General features: G+C 30.9%; 1 protein-coding gene across 1 annotated transcript; it reads right to left on the bottom strand.

Moving 5' to 3' along the window:
- Positions 1-399: 399 nt before the first annotated feature.
- Positions 400-3,047, bottom strand: LOC110617090 (putative receptor protein kinase ZmPK1). Its single transcript, XM_021759697.2, has one exon. It carries the CDS (start codon positions 3,001-3,003, stop codon positions 577-579), a length of 2,427 nt encoding a protein of 808 aa, XP_021615389.1. The 5' UTR covers positions 3,004-3,047; the 3' UTR covers positions 400-576.
- Between the last annotated feature and the right edge of the window lie 12,562 nt (positions 3,048-15,609).

The following is a 15,609-nucleotide window of genomic DNA, read 5'->3' as shown; positions in this document are numbered from 1 at the left end:
CTGCATATTCTGAAAATTTATTGGATTGTATGTGAGAAATATCCTCACCATATAGAAATCATAAATGACGATCGGTATATCTTTGGAGCTTTTAATAGGGATAACAACATCTTCTTTTTCATCGATAATCAATTGACGCATATCGTTTTCCATGGGGAAGGGAGAAGAAAAAGTTAGGTTTAAGAAGAAGAAAAAGGCGAGAGTATTGAGTTACAAAAGTACCACTGAGAGAAACTCGAAAGTTTTAAAAAATGTATTTAATATAGTTGAAGTAATAAATTTTATTTTGTATTTCTTAATATATTATTCACTCATATTATTATATTACTAAAAAAATTTTAAAACTAATAATTTTTTTAAAAACATATTAAATATTGATATATTAAGAAGTTAATATAAATTATAAAGAAAAATTATGTATATAAGAGCTTCCACTACACATCATATTAAATTAAAGTAATTTATTTAAATTAATTTATTACTAAGTAAATGCATTAAAGCTGTCAACGAAATTGCAGATAAAACATACTAATTATGCCAATTTTTCTCTAGAGGAAGTTTGATTAATTTGGCTAATTAATGATCATCAAGCTTTTGAAGCAGCTCAACCACTTGGCTCATGGTGGGCCTATCATCTTTGCATTCCTCCACGCATTTCAATGCCACTCCAACAAGAACTTCCAATTTTCTTCTATCATAGTCCACTCCGATGGCAGGATCTATGATCTCTTCAACCCAGCAACTACTTGTAGAAGCTTCAAGTTTCTTCTTCCTCACCCATTCGACTACCCTTTTGTTCTCCGCCACTCCACAACCATTTTCAGCATCATGGCCATCCATTGATGGGCTCCTTCCGGTCACTATCTCTAACACCACCACCCCATAGCTGTAGACATCCACTTTGGAGGTGATGGGCAGATTAAAGATCCACTCTGGAGCCATGTAACCTCTTGTTCCTCTTATCTTTGAGAAGCTTGAATTGTGAAGCTCGTGACCTCTGCTTAGTAGCCGAGATAGACCAAAATCTGATACTTTAGGTTCATAATTAGCATCCAATAGTATATTTTGTGGCTTTACGTCACAATGCAGAACCCACTCCAAGCATTCTTCATGCAAATAAGCTAGCCCTTTAGCAGTGCCCAATGCGATTTTGAACCTCTTTTCCCAATCAAGTTCCATGGAAGAGAGGTTTTTAGCCAATGATCCTTTCTCCATATTCTCATAGACCAAAAGCCTGTGCTTTTTGTCTGCACAGTAACCCCACATCTCTATTAAGTTCATGTGATTAAGCTTCCCAACAGTGCTTACTTCTGCTAGAAATTCGGCTTCTCCTTGGCTTGCATTGTTTAATCGTTTGATTGCTGCAACTCTTTGATCTGCTAATACCCCTTTATAAACTATTCCAGTAGCTCCTCTACCAATTTCTTCGATGAAATTTCTTGTTGCTTCTTTAAGTTCTGAGTAGCTAAATCTTCTGAAGCCAGTAGCAGCAAGAAAGTATTCTTCAGAAGTTGCAGCTATCATTTGCCGGCTTTTAATGAAATAAAGCCACACCAAAACCATGGAAAGGATCTCAACTATCCCAATTGCAATAACAAAACCAAGCAAGAACTTTAAGGACCTCTTTCCATCTGATTTAACATACCTTCTGTCAAGCTGCTTAGCAGCTCCAGCAGGACAAATTAGAGTGAGCTCTTTAGCTGACCAGTGTTTGGAAGGACTGATTTTCGGCACTTTCAAATATAAATCTCCTTTGAAATTGGGCTTAATCTGCCCATTTACCAATTGTAACTTTAGGAAACAATAAGGAATATTGTCAGGGCGGTTAGGATAGAAGAATCTGAATACAAACCCTTTACAATCATATATTCCCAGGCACACTTTCTCACAGTTCTTCAGAGAATAATTTTCAAAGCGACTAAAATCATAGCCGTACATTTCAACGTGAGGTAATCGAATGAAGGTAGCCTCGGTCTCAACACTAGAAACCATAATCTCTGGTTCGCAGCCTAAAGACAAATCAGCAGGATTTTTAATTTTATATCCTGGAAGGCAAGAACATTTCCTACCAAAGCTAGGGACATGTTTACACACACTATTAGGTCCGCATGCTCCATGGATCTTGCACGGTTGAGAAAAGACTTGCACTGAAATTACCCAACTCCCATTTCCATTCTCTCTGCTATACAAGCGAAGATTACCATCAAAATCAAGGGTCAATCTTCGCTGAAGTTGCTGTCCATAATCTGCAGAAAAGAAACTGAAATTATCTGATGAAGTAAATTTACCAAAGGAGTCCAGTAAAGCGATTCTGGTGCTGTTGTAAGATGATCTGCCAGCTTCCCGGCTCAAAAGCCAATCGTCTGGCCAGAAAGCACTTGAAAATTCAGGACCATCATAAACAAGACGAAGAACATTATCATCATGGAAAGATAGCTTGTAGAAACCAGAAGAAAAGTTTGTCAAGCTTCTTGAAGAAACAAGAAGAGAGTCTCTGGTGAGCGGTTGCAGTGGAAGAAGGGTATCTGTAGGTGAATCAAAGCTTTGCCATAGAATGACACGCTCTCTACTAGTAATTAGAACAAGATTTCCAGTATCATAAAGCTGTAAATAAGATGAAGAGAGAGAGAAAGTGTTGGATTCCCAAACAACGGATTTACCAGCATCTGTCAATATGAGATTTCCATTTTTAAGCAGAGACAGCTTTGAGTTTCTTCCATTAACGGGCAGATCTCGGTTTGCCATCCAGACTACAGTGCAACTATTAGAGCAAGAAGGTTCAGTGAACCATATAGCGAAGGAATAAGCATTATCCCCGACTGGGTAAAAGCCGGCAGTGAAAATGGCATTAGGTGAAGTCAGAACATGGCCTGGCCTCTCTACGGAGAGAGATGATCTTTGGTTTAAAATGATAGAACCAGTAGGAAAAGTTGAAGATGAAGAAGATGCAGATGAAGGTGATCTAATAAGAAAGAAAACAATCAAGATGAAAGGAGTAGCCATAAGACAGCACTAGTCAAATAGATTGGACCATTCATAGAATCCAAGTCTGTGCTGTCTTAATATCTTGCTTTCGTTTGATTAGGTTAGCCAAAGTGACCGTAGAATATAAAAAATTATTTTATTATTAAGGCTTTTCACGTAAAAAAATCTTAACCCATGCATTTAGGTTTTAATCCACACATTTTAATTTTGGCATAATAAAATTTTTTAAGACTATGGTAAATTTGATTTTGAATATAAATTAAAAGACTTATAAATTTAATTTTTAATAAAAATTATAGAGTATATCGCCTAATCAACTTATATTATTTAAAAAATTTATATAACATATCGGTAATTATAAATAAGAAAATCTAACTCAAATCAACTCGAGTTAGCTAAGCATTAATTCCTTTCCAATGCGATGCCAACAAAATTTAATCTCAACTCCCATTAACACAATAAAATCAAGCAGCAAAAAATAAAAGATCATGCTTCGAATTCAAGCAAACCCAGACAAAATGACCAAACATTGCACCAAATTTTTCTTACATGCAACAACAATAATCCAATCAAAATAAATTATAATCAGAAAGGCGGAAATTTCCAGTTGAAATCTTAAACCAATGGACATGGAAAATTATGAGAATATGGAAAATGGATCTGAGATTTTAAGGAGAAGAGAAGGGAGGTTGCAATAAGAAAGATTCAACTTTCTTCAACCAGCAGAACAATTTAGGGGTTTAATTTTTTTGGGGTTAAGGGTTTTCTTTTAATTCTTTTTTAATTACGTTTAAGGTTAATTCTTAGTTAATTGTATGGAAGACCACAGTAGGTATATAATGTGTCACATGAGACCACAGTAGGCATATAATTGTATGGAAGACCACAGTAGGTATATAACTTTAATTATTACAGTTAGAATAAAATTTTTAAGAATAGTAAAAAATTAGCTTATTATTAAATTAAAAAACTAATTATTGAATTAGAACTTTTAATCAAATTGAAATCAATTATATATAAAATATCACAGTTGAATATCAATCAATTTTTTTTTTTAAATATTGTTTTTGGTCAATTTCACTCTTTTACCCCGACGTTTTAATTGTAGGAAAAAAAATCTTGAAGAAATCTTCAAGTCTTCTCGAATTGTCAAGCAAGCACTAGCAGAGAGACCATTATGATAGTCCTTTTCCTTGTAAGACAAAATGATACGGATTAATATTAATTATTAAGGAGTAAGGGCAGCTGCAGCCTAATGAATTATCTCTTAAATGCTGCCATTGACCAACCTGCCACAAGGTCAAGAAGAAGAGAAAAGAGAGAAAAAAAAAAAAATCATCAATGCCAAAAAAACAAATAATAGAGAAGATACGAAAGGAGAAGAATGAGAGAAAAGAGAGAGAACAAAGCTACCAAAGAGAAAAAGATGGATGGTTTCACATTGATGGGATTAATAAATTTATTAAGGGTAATTTTGAAAAAAATTCTCACTTCTCACTTTTAACTCTCTGACTAAATGATTATTTTAGACGGAAAGACTACGAATTTGGACGGAAGAGAAGATGAGGGACTTAAGTGTTGGATCGCAAAAATAGGAGGATAGAAGTGTTAATTATGCTAAATCTCATAGACTCAAAAATAATTTTTTTTCATTTTTTATATGTAATTTTATTAGTAAAGCTATTATAGCTCGTTATACTCCTTTACGTGATTTCTCTTGCTAATGAGATATATTATGATATTTTTCTTTATTTCTACACTACAAGAATTTAATTAAATATATAGAGAATTTATAAACAAAATAAATATATTTGTAACTGTATCAATTTTATTAATGGGTATTGTAAAAATATTATTTTTACAAACTGATTTTACGTCCGTTTGTGAATTTATTTGTATCAATTTAATATTATAAACGGATTAATATCAATTTACGAATATATTTATATCTATTTAATTTTACAAACCTATATTCATTTATGAATTCGTTTGTATCCATTTAATTTTATAAGCAGATTATACGTCCATTTGTATTCATTTAATTTTATAAATGGATTATATGTTCGTTTGCAAATCTATTTGTATTTATTTAATTTTATAAATAGATTACCTATCTGTTTGAAAAATCATTTAATTTTATAAACGGATTACATGTTCATTTATAAATTTATTTGTATATGTTTAATTTTATAAATGGATTAAACGTTTATCTATAAGTTCACTTGTATCCATTTAATTTTACGAATAGATTACATGTCTATTTGAATATATTTTTATCTATTTAATTTTATAAACAAATTATATGTTTGTTGACGAGTTTGTTTGTGCCCATTTAATTTTACAAATGGATTACACATCCGTTTGAGAAACAATATGTGTCTATTTAATTTTTCAAACGAATTATATATCTGTTTGTGAATCTGTTTGCGTTTATTTAATTTTATAAAAGCATTTTGAATTCGTTTATATCAAATTAATTTTACAAATGAACTAAACAAGCGTTTGAGAAGTTGAATATGCTATTTAATTTTAGAAATGGGTTACATGTATATTTGTGAATCCAATTGTATCAATTTAATTTTATAAGTTGATTACACATCCATTTGTAAATTCATTTGTATCCATTTAGTTTTATAAATTGATTACACATCTAATTATGTATCCATTTGTATCCATTTAATTTTCTAAATGGATTTTATACGTCTGTTTGAGAAGTCGCTTGTATTCATTTAATTTTACAAATAGATTTTATGTCTATTTGTAAATCTGTTTGTATCCATTTAATTTTAATTTCGTATCGATAAATTATAAGGATGAGGAGTTCTCCACCCCTATAAAAAGGGAATGCCCCTCCTTCTTTCAGTATTAGTACATACTTCTTATCATGTTATGGAACCTTTATACGGATTTTATGAGAAAGTTTAAATATTTTAATTTTAAAATATTTTTTATTTAATTTTATTTTTAAATTATTTTTTAGCTCTAGTTAATAATCGATGTTAAATAGGAGCTCATCAGGAGTTGAGTTTGAATCAAACTCGAGTTCATTAAATATTTCACGAATTGAGTTTGAACTTATAAAATTTTTGAATAAACAAGTTTGAATATTAAAAAATATCGGCTCAGTTCGATTATATCCTAACTATTTAAATCTCAAATGAATTTATAAATAAATTAACCGTTTGTATTACAAATGGATTCACAAATAAATTATAAATAAAACAATAGTTTACATTATAAATAGATTTACAAATAAATTATCGATTTGTATATACAATTCTATTTGTAAATAAGAGAATATGCAAATGAAAGATACAATCGGATACTAAATCCTTTTATATTATAAATGGATATTCTATTTGTTTATTTGTATATGCAATTCTATTTGTAAATAAGAGAATATGTAAAGGGAAGATACAACCGCATACCAAATCCTTTTACATTATAAATGGATATTCTATTTGTGAATATTTTTTGTTTAAACAAAACTTACAAACAAGATTTACACAAATGAAAAAAAGTCGATTTATGATTCGTTTATAAATCAAATTACAAATAAAATTTTATAATTTATAAATAGATAAATTCATTTGTAAATTTAACTTTTTTTTCTTTTTTATTGTGCTCCACTTCCATTCATTTTCCTTTGTTATAATTTTTAGAAATTAGTTATTTACTAGCTTTGTATCCTTTTGTGCAACATTGAGCATAGGGGAAACACAAATATAAATGAACCTCAGTGTTTAACCTTCAAAAGTGAAATTCTATATATTCTTTAATTGTAAGAATAGTTGCACAACTCTAGTAGTGAAAGCTACTCTCTTTGTTCTTTCTTAAATGTGCTGCTCTTTTCCACTGTTCATTAAACTTTCTTTGGCAGCAATGCTACTTCAACTCTACTAGATGAATTGCTTTTAATCTGTATTTTATGAAGGAAGAAGAATTTATTAAACATGGGTTTCAGGCCCAAACATAGTACAAACGTATCATAGACTCAAATCGGCCTTTAAACAAATAATTTACAAGCCTAGTACACAAGCAATAATCTTGATGGTGAAGCCTAGAACAAATACAAGGGCCAAGGCCCACAATAAACCCTAAGAGAGAAACACCTACAGTGGACACAACCGAAGCCAGTCGCCCTCGGTGCCACTAAAGTTCTCTGCTTATGGATTAGGTAATAGTTTTATAAAATAGAACTGGAGTCATCCTCCTTAATAGATCAATCCACAAAAGAAAATTAATTAAGAACTCAAACACAAGGAAGATAACCAAACTAAGGCAATAGCTGAAGCAATAAGTTCAAGGAGGGCTAGGTCCACATGTTTCCAGTACCAGGGTATAACTTTTTGGTGTCTTTCTCGTGCCTTTTGTATTCCTCTTACGCAATGTTCTACCACCTTTGCATGCATTTTATGCCCTTCGTCAAATGTAGGTAAAACAAGCATAGATCTAGATCTTCACTTAAACTTATAGCAAGGAAGAAAACCAAAAAACCCACAGCAAAAAGATACACATAAACTAAAACGTAGCTGTAAGGAGAGAAAAACTAGCCTAGGGTAATCTCAAAGGCACTATCAATTATAGGTGAATCGAAGACTACTAGGCTACATAGATTAAAGGGTTCCCTCTCAAATCTAAATGGATCTATCAGAAGTTATCATCAAAGAGTAAAAAACACATACAACCTACTCAAAGGTGGAGAAGAAAAAACCCAGTCCCTAGAGAAAGGGAAGAGGATGTCCCCATTATTTGGGAGGGGCAAGAGCGATTGCTTGACACTACAAGAAAATGGAGAGACAGAGGGGGCAAATAAAAGAAACCTATCTCTAGCTAAACTAGAGAGAGAGAGAGAGAGTCATATGGCTCCAATTGCTTTTATTTTTCCTTGTCCCCATTTTATGATATACATTTAGGGTATAAAAGGCTTTTTTTCTCTTTGCTTTAGTAGCTTTAAGCTTTAACTTATCTCCTTTTCTTTTTATGCTAGTTTACAAAGTTCTTAAGTTATATTTATAAGAATATAACAGTTAGCACTCCATATCACACTATTAAATAGCATATAATTTCTTTTACTTCAAGTTAATTCTTAATATTTTTTAACCGTTTCAAAGATATACATTTTTATGTAATTTATATAAATTCTACGTTAAACATTTTCTATCATTTGTCTTCACAGAACCTTTGCCTTTTATACACATGTATTGATATAACCATGTTTTAGTAGTAGTTTAAGGTAATGAATCTATGTAATAGTTAGTTCATATAGATTTTTATAATTTTTAGCATGGTTTAGTTAAATTTATTAGTTGTTGGTTTGATTTCACCTTTTTAATTCCTTGGAGTTCAAGTTTTTAAGGAGAAGCTGATTTGTGGTGCAAGGACGTAGCAGACGACACAAGGCAATCGGTCAACTAGTGTTAAGGCTGTTTCACTCAAACTCATAATTAAATAAAAAGCTTAAATTAGGCAGTTTTGACCCCTGTAAATTGCTTAAGCCGTGTCATATTTCTATGCAAAATACAGGTTGAGGTGCTCAATGACAGTACAATATAATTAGACAAGTCGTGTCAACTTTATTGTTTTACTTATTTAGAATACATCTTCTCTATTCCTATTAGTCCATGAATATTTTTTAAGCTACTTGGAAATCAAATAAGGGTTCTTTCTTAGACTGTATATTGATTAGGACAAAAGAATCCAAGGTGAACTGAATTTAACTAAGCTTCCGGGGCAAGAAAGAATATCTAAGAGGAGAGACTAAAAACTCTTCAAGGGAGATTTTAGCTGAAGTTCCACAAGTCTAAATTTGGAATTTCCTTTCTGCGTTTCATTAATTCAACTTCTCTTATGTCTAGATTTCTTTTATCCTCAATTTAGTATGATTTATTTTATAAGAAAAGAATTTAAATGAATTCTAACAAAATTATGCATGATTTCGTATGTTTAAAAATTAAAAATTTTGTTAGTTAAAAAAGAATAAATTCTACTGATTGATCATAGATCTCAATAAGTTTTAGTTAGTTTAATATTGATAACTGCCGGGTTTCTTACACCTGGGGGCAAGACCAGGCCCTAAATAAGAATACAAGTCTAAGGCCCATCAAACCTTTCTCAAAGCAAACTAGCCTCACGTTGCGTACCCCAGTCCGGTGGCATGAAGCAGGCCGGACAGGTTACACGCGTGGACCCATTTGAAGAAAGCCTAGCCCGGTGACGTGACAAGAAGTAGGAAAGCAAGTTCAGTCACTTCGCAGCCCTATTAGCACGCGCGCTGGGAGAATTAAATGGCTGTCTGGCATGGAGGGGTACTCTGATACGTCCGTACGTATGGTCCTAAGTGGCAGGGATAAGTGGCACCGTAACAGAAAAGCAGTTAGACGTCACTAGCAGATAAAAGGAAAAAAGATAAAAGGAGAGGAACGTCTTCTTCTCCGGCCAAACTTCCACACCCACTGAAAAACCCTATTTTCTGGATCTCAGAATATCAAATACCATGAAAATAAGTGTTAATTTAATTAGAACATAATCTTAAGTACTATGAGAGAGGACTTGAGAATAATTTAAGATTAATCTCCTTCAAAGCATAATTTCCATATTATTGAAAGGTTAAAGTAATATTTATGTTCAATGAACGTGTAAATCCCAAACTCCAGAATGTTTTTATACACGAGTGTTTGAATTAATATCTTAATAGCTTGTTTTATTTACATTAGCTTTACCTTAGTTTTACTACTACATTTTAATCGCCTAAATAATTATAATAGTTATAGTTTTGGCACTTAACCGCAATCTTTGTAGGAACAATACTCTCTTCATAGGTATATTACTTGGTAAGATTTGTGATTTTCTATTACATGTTTTTAGCGATGTGTCGAGAAATGGTGCTTGATATCAAACAATTAATTGTTTTATTAATTTAGACACTTAACTATATTGTTGCTTTAATCTAAATAGAGATGAAGTAAGAAAAAGAAAAAAATAAGGAAAAAGAGATAATTCAAAAGTAGTCATCCAAGCAATAAAATCAACTCAAAATGAAAAATTATGCAATCTCAAATTTTAGAAAATTTAGGCCAAGCCAACAAAGTTTACTATATTGGTTAACAATTTTGAGCTAAAGCCATCCTTTGCAGCAAAATTAGTTTGGAGGTACGTTTATGGAGAATCCATATGTGATATGTTAATATGAACTGTTTTAATTGTAATTAGTAAGATATATGTCCAAGTCTAAAAATCAATAGCATTAAGGGCAACCATAAGAGAAATTTTTTATGCTTTTTTTCTTATCTATTACTGCCTAATTGAGTTTGTGTGTGGATATAAAGGAGAAAGGAAGTGGTGACTTGGGTTTTACCAACCCCAATAACTATATATCATTAGAAATAGAGTAGTGATTTCTTTCCCCCTTTTAGTGTGTGCCTATTTATTTATTTTTATCTATTTTCTTTGAATTATTTTATGCTCTTTTATGTGTCTTTATTATGATTAAAGAATTGGAAAATAAATATGGTAAGTAATGATAAAAATAAAGGAAGAAACCTATGGAATGGAGCAAAAAATGGAGGAAGTAAAGGTTTCTGATAGGTGGACAGCCAAGAACATTTGCATTCCACCCTTTTTCACATGGTCTAATCCGTGAATACTTTTGCTCATGATGTCCCAAGAGGTGGTTAAAGCCTAATCATGTTTTGAAGCCCACTTTTGAATGTCTCTTACATGGAATGATCGGTCCAATGGCCTTGAAATAGATAGATGTTTTATTTTTATTCCATTTAGTTGTAGGATTTTGAATGGGCTTGTAATTTCTTTATCCTTCCTCTTTTCTTTTAGCTATAGGTTTTAAAAGTTTTAATCTTTTTTTCTCCTCCATTCTTTTAGTTGTATGATGGTTATAGTTCATAGTGTTCCACATCCATTATTTATAGGAAAATTGATGGGTTTATAAATAATTAGCAAAAACTACTAACTTAAGTTAATCATTTTGAGTCAAATGATTAACTTAAGTTAACTACTACTTAACTTAAGTTATTTATAGGAAAATAACTTCAAAAGTTATTCGAGTTAATTTGAGCCGGACTGTTACACTTTCATTCTATATGTATGATATATCTTGCTTTTCTCACCTAAAATATATATAAACATATGGGAATGCATACTTAGGAGGTGCTTCTCATCAATGCCATGAAATTGTGCAGTAGTAATTTTCCCAAGGCAACATGATCTAAAAGTGAATTAATGGGTTGAAGACATGCTACAAACCTATAAACCTTTTTTATTTGTTATATAGTTGAACCAAACTTAGAAATGTATATGTTAGGTATACATTTATATGCTAACCAGAATTTATAAAGGTACGCATTTATATGCTAACCGAAACTTATACATGAAATTTGGAAATAGCAACATGTGTTAGGGGAACTAGATAAAACCATCACCAAAATAAAGTAAAAACTCTCGTATGTTTAGTCAATTTGTATGAGTATGAAATGGATAGTTGTTTGCTTTGCATTCATGTGTTTAATAATAAAATTTGCATTTACATGTTTACAATTTCACAATGAATATAATAAGGCAGATTATAAGAAATGCATGTAAAGAGTGCAGCGAGGAGTGTCTAACACCTTCTATTCTTCGTATTCTCTATTCTTAATCTAAGGTAAATAGGCTTATAAAATCATGAAAGTTAATGAACCTCTACTAGATGTGAGTTGTAATTCACATTTTTTATTTCATCTCGGTTATCATTCGGATAGTAATCTCCAGTCTATGCTCCAACTTTCATGAGATGAATAAAAGTCACGGATCTATGATAGTGTTATGAAAAAACATAACTCAAAATAATAGAAATACTAATAAAATGCACCAACAACATTGGACATAAGTTTTAGTACCAATCTAACTCACAGGTAAATTTTGACACTCTTGAATCCAATATTCTAAAGAAAATTATTAAAAGATCAATTTTTTTTTTCATTTGAAGGAATTTCTCATTAAAGATCGTATCATGTTTCGCTTATCAAAGTAATACAAATTGATATTTTCTCATCAATTTTTCTTGTTTCTAAATTTGAAGCATAAGAATATTTGTGTCTATATATATATAATAAAGTTATATATAATAAAGTGTGATCCTCAATCGCATAATATTTTATTGAAAATCGTGAAATCACTTTGCTTCCCACGCTGTAATTTCTTTTGCTTTAAATTGTGTGGGCTTTTGTTGATTGATTGTTTTTCTTTCTTAAACCATTTGTTCTGATTTCCTTCGCTAGACCTATGTCCCCTTGTCAAAATAATATTGTTTTCAATTTGTATGGGACTTCACTAAGAAGTGTGATCTTTAATTGCACAATAATTAATTGAAAACGGTAAAATCACCTCCCTGCCTACACTGTAATTTCCTTTGCTCTGGGCTTTGTTGATTGATTGATTTTTCTTTCTCAAACTATTTGTTTTGTTTGCCTTCGGTGGACTTGTGTCCACTTATTAGGACGATGTCGTTTTTACCTTGTGTGGAGCGTCACTGATTAGTTTTCTCCTTCCTCAAACCACTTACTTTGCTTGGCCTCGATGGACCTGTGTCTTCCTATCAAAATGGCAATACTTTTCATGAAGGCTCACCCTTTTTTTTTGCTTCTTGTGATCCTGATTAGCTCCCCAACAATATGCACTGTCCTTCCAACAAATGATGTATTTAGCTCTTCTTCTTCATCATTCTCACAGCTATAAACTTCAGTTATTTTTTTCCTCTCTACATTTGTCTCCTGTTATTCTCGTCCATATTGTCCTCACTGCTATATGATCGATGCAATGTTGTTCCTTCAGCAAACGCAACGTTCAATCCTTCTCCTGCACCATCTTTACACCTGCACAATCCAGTTGTATTTTTTTTTCATTCAACTTTTCTCCATTTTACATCTCCTTCTCCTTCTCCTTTGATGTGTCATTTCTTGCATGAATAAATTATAATGAACCAAAAGGGGGTGTTATTTAGGGTTGTGGGTGCAATTTAGAGTTGGGTGCTTTTTGTCACCACTCTGTTCTGCATTTTCTTAATGATTCCAGTGTTTTCTTGATGGGTCGAATTCATCAATTAAAATTAATACTTTTTTTTCCGATTTAATAGCTATTATAGTTAGGGTGAATGTGCAATAAAAAATAAAAGAATAATTATTTAAAATGAAAGGGAGAAAAAGAATCTTTTTATTGGAGAAGTTGATTTTAAAAAAGATTAAAGAAGAAAATTAATGCGATTGGATAATGAAATAAATAATCAAATTAAAAGTTCAGCCGAAGGTAATCAAGGTTAAAAGGTTTTCAGTTAATCATTGATTAAAAAATAATGCATTTAATTTTTCATTGTTTGGTTATAATGTTCAAATAAGCAAATCTCACCAATTTTTTCTTAAAATTAAATTAATTTGCAAAGTGTTAAATTAATTCCTAATTCATCAAGCGTATAGATTTAATTAATTAATTGATTTAAAAAGACAAGAATCCAAACTTGATCAATAATCGTAAGTGAACTATTTAAACCAAATCAATCAATTCCTTAACGTAAATAGATATGCTAACGACTACTTGTATTAATCCAATCAAACAATTACGTATTTACTTGAGTTAATTAGTAATATGTTGTTGATGAGTGTCGAAACCACCGAAAATAACCTATTAAATATCAACAAAGTATGAATTGTGTATAGTGATAATAGGATTGAATCCACAAGGAATTGAAACTAAGAATTTCTAAATAATGACTAGGAAAAATAAACAATAAAAATAAGAGGATTTTAATAATGAGTAAAAATCAAAATCAAAATAATTAAAGAAAACAATAATTAAAAGAGAAATAAATCAACTTGACCTATTAAATATCAACAAAGTATGAATTGCGTATAGTGATAATAGGATTGAATCCACAAGGAATTGAAACTAAGAATTTATAAATAATGACTAGGAAAAATAAACGATAAAAATAAAAGGAGGATTTTAATAATGAGTAAAAATCAAAATCAAAATAATTAAAGAAAACAATAATTAAAAGAGAAATAAATCAACATAAACAAGTTCTAGTTGAAGTGTAGGATCCATTTCAGTTTAGGAATTGATCATCAATACAAAAATATTTTTATTCATTTCAAGAAATTAGTTATAGTTATGAAAGATGCTTCATGTAATCAATCTTTCTTTAGGTTTTAAATTAATTATGAAACATTCGCTAATTAATTTTTAGTCAATAAATAGCCCAAAGAACGTTTTTAAAATTTTAATTTATCAATTGCTTTGAATATTAGAGAGACCTAATTCTAATTGACCAGCCACATGATGTGTTTGAGTTAGATTATGCAACTTCTTAGTTTTTACACTAATTGTTACTTGTGTTTGAATAACTTAAGCAATTACGGATTTCAAGCATTCAAACTAACAATATATACTTTGAAATTAAGAACAACGAGTCTTAAATAACAAAGTCATAATATTATGAAGAACATAATTTGCATAAATATTAAAGAATAAAGGATGAACAATTGAGTTTAGATCTCCTAATTCCTATATAAACTGAAATTTCACCCTAACTTCAACTAGAAAAAAAAAATTATTTAGCCCCACTCATAGTTTTTGAAAGAAAATATAAAAGAGAAAAGAAGAGAAGAAGCAGATTCGATGCTGTCCAGAATATGTGTTCTGAGGCTATTCTCAATGTTCTGTTTATATAGGTGACTGTGCGGTTGTCGAAACCGGTCAAAAATAACCTTTTTGGTTATCCACAATTTTACAACTGTAGATAGTAGTAAAAGGATCGAAACCGCAGGAAATTGATACTCGCCTATTTTTCTTATCAAGACCAAGTAAATAAACTGAAAATAAAATAAAAAGGAGGGTTTTAAGATTGTTGAGCTAAACTAGAATTAAAAATAGCAAGTGAAGCAAATAATAAAGTAAAGAGAATTCAATAATGATAAAAGTCTAGTTGAAGAATTGGATCTACTTCAGTTGTTGGGATTGATCATTGACACTTATATTCTTTTATTTGACTCAATAAATTAGTTATGGGGTGGAAGACACTTCTCACCACTATATTCCTCCTTAAGCATAGATTAATTAGGAAATGTTCTCTAATTAATCACTAATCAACAAGTTGCCAAGGAACATCCTTGGGGCTTTAGATTCATTCAACTATCAATTGCATTAAGAAATAGAGAGACCTAATTTTAGCTACCCAAATGTACGGTGATCTTGTTAGATTATGCAATCTCCTTAGTTTTTATACCAAGAGTTATTTGTGTTTGAATAATTCAATCAATTACGGACTCCAAACTATCCAAACTATCCAAACTAACAAATTATCACTTTGCAATCAAAGAATCAATGGGCCCTATTGATCTAAACAACAAAGTAACAATAGAATTAAGCATGAAATTGCATAAATATTAATAAATAAAAGAACATAATAAGTTCAGATCTCACAATCTATAAAAAAACTGAAGTTTCACCTAATTTTGAACTAGAAAAATGGGGTTTCAGTCACTCATGGCTGAAATTAAAATAGAAATTAAAGAAAAAAAAACAAGAAAGAAGAAGAAGAGGGGCCGATAGGGCAGCGGCTGTGGCGTGCGGTTG

The sequence above is a fragment of the Manihot esculenta genome, chromosome 6 (assembly GCF_001659605.2).
Source record: "Manihot esculenta cultivar AM560-2 chromosome 6, M.esculenta_v8, whole genome shotgun sequence".
NCBI lineage: Eukaryota > Viridiplantae > Streptophyta > Magnoliopsida > Malpighiales > Euphorbiaceae > Manihot > Manihot esculenta.
The sequence above is the reverse complement of the archived record's forward strand: the minus strand, read 5'-3'. Positions and strand labels throughout refer to the sequence as shown.

Coding starts and splice junctions, on each gene's coding strand:
- LOC110617090 (XM_021759697.2), bottom strand. CDS start 3,003: ATGGCTACTCCTTTCATCTTGATTGTTTTCTTTCTTATTAGATCACCT.